Below are 9,884 nucleotides of genomic sequence, written 5' to 3' on the forward strand. Positions count from 1 at the left end.
TCTTTATTACATATAACTTATTACATACTATAAATCATGCAATGAGCAAGGGATTTTACACAAGCATGGGTATTGGGTAGAAATCTACTAATCTCCCAACACCTTTCTTGCTAGCTTGACTTGAACTTTGCCAATGTAAAACATTGTACCTTACCCATTCTCCCATCTCCATAAAATGACTCACTTATCTTGCTACAACTAATTAATAATATAAAAATAAAAAATAAAAACCTTCCCTAATCTACTGTTCTTTTACTATTTCTCCAACTTACTATTTCTCCAACTAAAAACCAGATCCAAAACGCTGCAATCTTTCTTCCTAAAAAAAGCTGGATGTATTTATTGCAACTAAAGTAGCGCAAACACATTCTTGAATATCATCTTTGTCAAAATCCAAAATACCAAAATCACTATCACAAACTATTGCCTTAAGAGACTATTGAGCCTTCGTTTGTTTCCAACAGCCAAGAGAGCCATCATCAATACGTCCACTCCTGAGGTAGGCGAGTTTCATAGTTGGCCACCTCTTCTTGCCGTACCCTTAATCTCTGCAGCATGAGAATAGCATTTCTCCTAGCCAACAATGCATCTATAAGAAGCAAAAGTTAACCATCAACACACAACCAAACAAGCTTAAAAAAATCACCCTTAAAAGACTTTTTAACTAGAAAGACCCTCCTTACCATAGTTCGGGGCAAAAGCATTAGAGAAACGTGATTGATTAGTTGCATTCAAGTCATCAATGTTCAAGTTCAGACCATGAATCACCTTAGCCGGTGGTAGCATAACAGGTGCACAACCTGACCACAAGAGAACACGCTACACATTAGACACAAGCAACAACCAAAATCGGAGATTTTAAAGAAAAAAGGAAAGAGAGAGAGAGAGGAGCAAGTGATATACTTGTTTTCTTGCGAGAATCTGAAGGGTTATCATAATGACGAGGCAAAAAAACTCCAGTTCCACCGGATCCCCTTTTCACAGAAGATCCACCGGGTAAAACAACCCGCGACCCGGATCCGCTAAACTGAACCGGTCGTTGATTTTGGTTGTGGAGTTGAAGAGGGGGCCACGAAGATTGAGGCAATGACAAAGGGCAAGTACATTTTACACTCTCGTACACAACATTACGCTCTCTGTTTCGTGCCTCTAGCTGTTGCTGTTGTTGTTGCTGAACCAGCCAGTTATTTTTTGCTTGCGTTCCCCAAACCGAACCACACTGTTGCTTCATTTGAAGCTACACAACACAACAAATCAGAAAAAGGAAAAAAAAAGACTTCAAAAAAAAAAAAAAAAAAGGTTTGAAATTTTTACAAGCTTACCTGGTTGAGACTCTGGTTCGAGAACATGTTAACACGAGGGAGACTCAGTAACTCTCTGTTATTCTGAAAATCGAAATCTGTTACTTCACCGTTCATCTTCATCCTCGCAACTTCCCCTGCTGCTGCGTATATGATTTCCCACGGGTCGTTCTTCTCAGCAAACGGCGTCGTTGATGGCGACGGAACACGAGAGAACCCGTTCGGGCTTCCGTCGCCGGAGATAGCACTACGACCCGACCAGCTTCCGATTCCACTCAGCGTGGACTGAGGCGACCCGGACAAGACCCGAGTTTTCTTCTGGCTCTGTCAAAAAGCACAAAGCAAGGTTAAGGTTTGAAGAAAAGAGAAGAAAAAAGTGCTATGAATATTCATGGAAATTTACAAAAAAAAAACGTTACCTCATTAGGTTTGTCCCTTGCGCTGATAGGTTCAGTAATGAGTTGCTTCCGAGTTTCGTGAAGCGACGACTGACTCAGTCTCCGAGTCAAGCCTGCAAAGAAGTCCTCCTCCTCGTCGCTGCTCTCGGTCCCCGTCGACCCCGCCGGCGACGACAACTCGAACTCGTAGGGGAACTCGGAAGGGAAGACCAGCGCAGCATCAAAATCGGCGTTGACAACGTTGTTTTTGTTTTCGTTGACGTTGTTGCGGTTCTCATTGTCTGCGAAGAACTGCGACGGAAGCCAGAGGGCTGCTGCATCATCATAAACGGCTTTAGCCATTTCTATTTCGAAGGGATTAAGGAACCGTTGCGATTTGTGAAGGTGATGGTTGAGAAAGATTTAATAATAAATGACCGGGTTGAGGTTGCTGGGTTGAAGGCCCAGTAACCCAACAAAGAGAGGATGAGAGAGAAAAAGAAAGATAGTGAGAGAGAAAAATGAGCAGTACTAGTTAGTGGGGGGAGTTGTATAGCATAGAATGTTGAAGACAATCTGCTTTTATTAAGGTTTCAGGGTCCCTTAAAGGCACTCTCTTAAAAATTTAAAATTTAAAAATTATAATATAATTTGTATTGAAATAAAGAAAAAAGAGAGGGAGGTGTACTATTTGAGAACAACTGGAACAATGGCCCAGTGGTTGGAGACATTTGTCTCTCTGATTGTATGCAACCCACTTGCCATTTGTCCACTCCACCGCACACCCTAATCTTTAATTAATTAACCAATAACCACCACGACTTAATAAATTTTGACCATACCATAATAATATATCTTTCTATAAGATGTGAATTTTAGATCCTCTGGTTCTTCTTTTGTCTTTTGAAATCAAATTTCAAATTTTTTGGTTTGTGCATTACGAGGGGATTTAGTATTCAAAACCATCTTCTTCTTTTTTTCTCTAATTGCTTTTGGGTATGAAATGAGTACGAGATAATTTTATCTCATCCAACACAAAAAAATATAGAGATGACAATTTGGGTTAAATCCAACGGGTCAACCCGCCAAAACGGAGCGGGTTGGATTATATTTTTCAACCCATCAACTCACTTCAACCTACCCCGCTTAGTTGTGGGTCAAAACGAGTTGACGGTGGGTCGAGGCAGATTGGCCCGCGGGTCAATTTTTTTTTACTAATAAATAGTATTTTATTTGTTGCTAAGCTTTTGTGATATGAAACTTTTTTATCTTAGTACTTCCCTAGAAAAAATAAAGAAGAAAAATTTTATTTACTACAAAGGTTATCTATATATTGAGGCAAAAATAAATTCCTAAAAAATATTTGACTGAATATTAATATACATTTAGGTTTGAGATTGAAAAAAATACTAAAAGAATTCTGAAATGAAAATAAGAAATATTATAAAATTACTAAAACATAATTTATTTTAAATTTTTAATTATTTTTTGTTTTTTATGCGAATTGACCTGTCAACCTACCACGAAATGGGATGAGTTAAAATTTTAAACTCATATCAAAATACGGGTTGACAGCGAGGCGGGCCGACCCATTTTACCTGCTCTAAAAAAGTGACAAAGATTTACTAGGAAAATAAAGTAAATTTCATTCCCTATCCGGGTTTACATTTTTAGGTTTCTGACTCTTATTTTAAACTATTCATAGTGTTAAAATTTGAATAGTGATGGACCTGCCGCCGGTGCTTGCTTTTATTTCAAGTTTTATGTAAATTCAAAATATGGGTGGGGTCGTTTTATATAACGGTGATTTGGACAATATTCGAATTAAACGAAGATTGACTTTTTGTTTGATGGGAAAATGAAAATAGGCTAACGCAGATGCACGTTGACACCGGCATGTGCACGACGCACGCATATGGATATGATTCATTTTGGACCTTTATTATTTTTTAAATTGGTACAATGATTCGTAATTATGGCTTTCTCAGCGTATTATGTGATGTAACTATTTGAATTGGTAATTCTCCACGATTATATGATCTGAAATATAATGATTATATTTTTCGCTTGTGACATATCCCTTGACCTTATCTTTGTAATTTGCTTGTGAAACTGGCAAATTGCTTATTATTTCAAGCGCAAGGGATAAGAATGAGCATTATACATCATTGAAAAGAATCATATCCAATGCTATTCAATTCGTGGTGATACCACAACGATGTTTCTCTGTTTCCACTCATACAGGTTCTAAGCAATCGTTCCTGTCTGCATACTCGTACAATTTTGCCAACATAATATTCACATATTTCATAGAAAATTAGATTGTGAAAGATTCTCAGGATTGGATAATTCATTGTTTACATAATATTCATCGTCGTATTGGAACATTAAGTTGAGAGCACAAATAGAGTGTATAGTCTAGAACCTTTGTTAGATTAAGGGGAGTTCAAAGCATAGAAACTATTATGGATTAGTGAAAATCCATCACAATAAAATCACATAAATGGGCTCAATATTATACTTCAACCAAAAATCTTAAAACAATTAGTTTACTAACCCAGTTACTTATATGATCCTTACCTATTTTTAAAAAGTTTACAGGTTGATAAGAGGAGTTGAAAACACTGATAGGAGATGTTCACCAATGGATTAAATAAGATATCAAACCATAATAAAATAATCTACCACTATATCTTAATCCAAAATTTTAAAAGATTAAATTCATAGATTATTTTACTTGTATTATCCTTACTTAATTTTTTTCCAATTGATGCGAGACTTAATTTCTCCTAACTCACACATAAATTTCCATCAAAACTTCTCATAAACTTTTTGTTTAAGGAGAACAAAAAAAAAAAATTGAAGTCCACAAGCACAAGTTTGCTTATCAAGCCTTTCGAGGCCGGCAATTATCAAAATTTTATAACCGAATCCAAACTTCGGCGCTTGATCAAAAGATTAATAATAGTTTGTGGTTTCGAAGAACATTAGTAACACATTTTTTTAACGATACTTTTTTAAAATCATGTACACTATTTATTAGATGAAATCTCATATAACCCTATAAAATAACATGGTTTATTTTTTTATTAATGGGACTAGTACAAACTTTTATAAAATAAAATAAAAAGTGTCGAAAACTTATTAAAAAAAATCTTATTGGTATTTTTATCAGCGATTGCTCCGTGCACTTTTATCAGTTAATGACTTTCAGATTAATTTGTCGACGGAATACATCATATGCTATGCCAATTTTGGTGGGGCAGAAAGATTAATTGGCAAAAGAAGTTAGCATGGCTGAATCTCTTGGATGGAAGGAAAGTGGTAGAGCTATGTTTTCATGGAAAGGTGGGTAATAGAAAATTAGCAATTTCATTAATTGTGTAATTTTACAAAATTATTGGATCCCGCCGTTATATCTTTTTTGCATCATGCATAGACTTTTTTATTTCTTTTTTTAATGAGAAAAACTTTTTTCATTTTGTAGGAAAAAATAAGTTATCTCCTACTCAAACAAAGATGTGAGGCCATCATTCTTTTTAAAAAATAAAAAATAAAAAAATATTTGACACAAAATTCAATGTGAGTGTAGGAAGTATTTCTTCTCTCCTATAAAAAGAGACAATCATTGTCCATATATCCTTAACCGGTTTATCCGTTAGATTATATTCGGTTCAAGCACTTATAAAATCACATTAAAAAGAGTAGCTCTCTCAAATTCTCTTTTCATTCTCAAGAATCGAACTGAATTGAGATCATGCGTCAACTTAGTTCCAGCTGTATTACTTTATTTAGCTGATAGTGCATGCACAATGAAATTCAAAGCTCGTTCACAATATGTTTAGTGCTGGTTTTTCTAACAAAATGCTTTGTATTCCCCTATTTTTTTATAGACCAGCGTATGAAACTTCAGGTCTATTTGATTGCATTCTATATTTTTTTGTTCGTAAAACTGTTTTATAGAATAATTAATGAAATGTGTTTTTTGTTTTTTTAAAAGCTAAAAATCAAAACACAAAATAAAAATAACTTAATATATTCTCTAAATTTTATTTTTAAAACTGAAAAATAGTTATAACTTTCAGAACTTTTTACAAAATAAGCCTTATCAAACAAGTTTTTTTTATTTTTTATTAAAATAAAAAAATATTTTTTAAAACAGTATTCAAATATGCCCCACAATTGGGATTTTCATCATCTCATCAGTTTATTTATTTTTTAACATGATACTGTTATATATATTGTGATATATGGAATGAAAAAAACACTAATTATATTTGTACTTTATTAAGGAATTAATTTAGTGAATTTCTAAAAAATAATTCGTCTATTTTTTTTCATTGCGTGAAATTATATTTTAATATAAAAGATGATATAATCCCTTTAATAACAGCTATTCTTCCTTTGTACAGGTTGGTTATGACGTTGCTTTTGAGGTTTTCCCGCTCCTACAAATGTATTGCTGTCTTATATGACAAATGGTGGTTTGTGAAATTCAATTTGTATTTTCCAAAACAAAACAAAAAAAAAATTCAATTCAATTTGTACCGTGGAAAGGCCAAGATATGAGTTTTCAGGATACAAAAAAAATAAAAAAAATGAGTTTTCATGTGGAGCATGGTCCCTGATAGCTTGCAGTTGCTAGTGAGATCTTTAACATGGACACCGACATATCCACACCCATGTTGTGGATATTTGCCCAATTGGTGCTGCTGAACATGGTGATCATTTTTTGTTAACGTGTCTGCGAACTCTGCAACTATAGTCCTTTTTCCAATCTCATTTGGTTTACTTCCCATCTCTTCCCCAATTTATCTTTTCTTCATAATTTGACCTCTTCAAATAGCTCATACCAACATATGACCACATTGATTTTGCTTTATTTTTATTTTAAATATTTTTTTTAAAAAAAGTGTGTGCTACTGCTACCTACAAATTAAGATAAACAAATTAAATTTAAATTTCAATAATAACACTAAAAATAAAAAACAATTATTATTATTTTCGTATTACCTAAATATTTAAGTTTAAAATTGATGTTGGAGTCGTGTTCTGCTCTGTCAACAACAGTTTAGATCCAACATCGAATGTTGCTAGAAAAATAATTCGAAGAGTTTCAGATTTTTAAAGGGCAATTTTTTGTCATTTTACATGAGATAGTATTGTCTTGCGTAGAGACATAATTAGGTGAGTCTCACAATAAAAATAAATTAAAAAATAAATAAATGTTGTCTCGAATTTTGATGTGTGTGTAACATGAGATAAAATTTCTCATATAAAATGAGAAAAACATTTCCCATTTTTAAAACCAGAAAAATATTTCTGCAGTTAGTGCAGATAAGTTATCTACGTTTATTCTCAAAACGACATTGTTTTGGGATTGAAACATTAAAAAATTATAATTATAAAGACTATAATAATCCTGTAATAAATTAAAATTATAAAAATACCATGATTTTCACCCAAAACGACGTCGTATTGGACTTACTGCAAATAACTTATCTCCAGTAACTGCAGAAAAAATGAACCCTTTTAAAATTTAATTAGTTTTATAACGGGTGATTGACCATTGTGCCTCTATATTTAAATAAAATTACCACTTTGCCCCCTTTTAAATTATATACTATTTTTAACCTTTTTATCAAAACTATATATCAAGTTATCCTTATTTGATACGTTAGCAGAGAGTTATTCAAGTAACCGGACCACCTACTTGAGTAAATGACTTACTTTAGTAAAGGCAAGTGTATAGCTGAAATTTGGATCCACTAATATTTTTTATTCAAACAAAGTTCTAATGTCTTATAATTGTGTAAATGTACTTGAGATAGGTATTTGTGGGTCCTTTACAACAAGGAGGCGTTTGGTACAGGAGGAAAAAAAAAATTACTGAGAAAATAATTTTATCGGAATGTGATTGGAAATATTTTATTCCGGATAAGTTACAAAAATGTGTTTGGTTGACCAAAATTTATCCCAAGAATATTTGATTAAGTTTAATGAATTGATGTTTGGTTGAATGTGAAATAGTAGTAGGAATGTGGGTTATTTTACAAACATAACCCCACTTTTACTTTTTTATTCAAAATTAGTACACAAAAGGTAGGGTTAATTTGGTCAATATTATTTTAGCTGCTTTTTACTTTTCCATGCAAAAAATTATCCCACCTAAACTTTGGGTTTTCTAACAACATAACCGTACAACAATTTACACATAGCAACAAAAATCAGGCAAGTTTTTTACCAGGGAAAGATTTGCATTTGTTGCAACCAAACATAACATTTTAATTTTCCATATGAAGCTTTCTAAGGAATTTCAATATAATCTGAGTAACAAACACCCCCCAAAGGTCAGTCCACATTCAATTCAAACTTTCAAAACATTATTTTTGGTTTATTTTCAATATGACTTGTTAAATTGGGTTCATTTTTTTTTTCAATCCATGCTTATTTTTATGTTATGCATACACATATTTGGATTTCATATATAGATTTGAGGGTTCGAAAGAATTGAGAACAATCTCCATCCAAGCTCTTTATACCCTAAATTAAATATACTAAACTAAGTTTTATGTACATATTTATGGTCATGTGACATTATTTTTAAAAATTTATGTCCATTTACTTTGTTATTCACAAAACTCAAGAAGGAAGCATTCTTTTGGGGGAAAAAATCATCCCCGAAATTTGTCATCACATATATTTCAAAAATTTCACCCAAAAAAATATAAAAAAAAATAATTTGGAGAACCGAGGCAAAAACTATGGCCTTTCAAAATTTGTACCATTTTAGGATAAAAATAGCTTAGATGGAGATTGTTCTCAATTATTTTGGACTCGCAACACTCATCCCGAATCTATTTATACATGTATAAGACATTAAATAAAAAACATTTGTGGATTCAAATTTCAGCTACTCACTTAGGGGTGTTCGCGATCTGGATTAGATCGGTTTTGGAAGCAAAATCACCCGATGCAATCCCTTCGGTTTGATCATGTAATCATCCATTCGTTTTGGATTTTTTTCAAATCCAATCCGATACAATCCAAATTTTTTCGGTTTGGAATGGATCGGATTTTTGAAAATTCTAAAATTTGCTTCATGATTATTGTGCAAATAACATATTTTATATATATTGACTTTGTAATTTTAATTTTTCTTAAATACAAAAGCATTAATAAACGATAATATCGTTTTTTTTTGGACAATGAGATATAAAACTCTACATAGATGAGATTTTGTTGATGAGATGTGACTAGGTTTTTTCTTGGATTTAGTTGATGGGTTAACGAGTCTTGAGTTTAGAAATTTTTGGGCTATGATTGGGAAAAAACCCAAGTAGGTAGAGGGAAATTAATATATGGGATCGGTTTTCATCAACCAATCCGAAAATCAATCAAATCCAATTAAAATTTGTGGTTTTTTTTCGGTTTTTGATTTTTCGGTTTTCGGTTTATTCGATTATTGGTTTTTGGATTTGGTCACCGCGATTTGAATCGATTTGGATCGATTGATGAACCCACATATACTCACTTACCTGTGTTACTAAAGTAACTCGCGGTCAACGTGACCAAATAGAGATATATTGGTATATAGTTTAGGAATATGGGCTAAGTGATAAACAAAATAAAAACAAGGACAAAAGGGTCAATTAACCTTTTACAATTGATAAACATCAAATTGAAGACTTAGTAAAATTATTTAAAAAAATATAAGCATGTTATCCAAAATAAAAATAAAAATATAAGTATTAAACTCCATTCAAAAAATGTAAATTATATGAAACTATATAAAATCTAACTATATTAATTTTTATTTTGTTTAAAAGCAAAAGATAAGTATATTAAAAGAATATTATAACAAATTATCTCATGCATTATTTTAACATGAATAAGTCATATGAATCTCAATCATTCAATGATAAATTAGCAATCAGCAATTAATGATCAATGGTCAACAACTAGTTTAAATATTTATTCTTTTTCATTTTATAAACTTTATCAATGAACTTGTCACCATTAATATGTCATTGAATGATTAAAATTCATCACATGACATTATCATTTTAAAACTAGATATATGTAAGAGTGTAAATGATCTTGGTCGGGCTAGGTTTTTGTCTAAATAGGTGAGACCTATGCAAAACATTTTGAGCCTAGTCTACCATATTAGCCTAATATAGGCTACATTATAAGTTTGAGATAA

The 9,884-nt window shown here is 32.2% G+C and overlaps 1 protein-coding gene across 1 annotated transcript; it reads right to left on the reverse strand.

Annotated features, from left to right (window-relative positions):
- LOC133289530 (uncharacterized) lies at positions 1-2,220 on the reverse strand. The gene is made up of 5 exons (XM_061487499.1): positions 1,721-2,220; positions 1,323-1,625; positions 904-1,237; positions 684-800; positions 1-589 (listed from the first exon to the last, which is right to left on the reverse strand). The coding sequence occupies exons 1-5, from the start codon at positions 2,039-2,041 to the stop codon at positions 480-482; spliced, it is 1,185 nt and encodes a 394-aa protein (XP_061343483.1). The 5' UTR covers positions 2,042-2,220; the 3' UTR covers positions 1-479.
- Positions 2,221-9,884: the final 7,664 nt, after the last annotated feature.

This window comes from Gastrolobium bilobum, unplaced genomic scaffold (genome assembly GCF_033153095.1).
Source record: "Gastrolobium bilobum isolate Gb01-03AN ecotype WA unplaced genomic scaffold, APGP_CSIRO_Gbil_v1 utg113230, whole genome shotgun sequence".
In the NCBI taxonomy this organism is placed as follows: Eukaryota; Viridiplantae; Streptophyta; class Magnoliopsida; order Fabales; family Fabaceae; genus Gastrolobium; species Gastrolobium bilobum.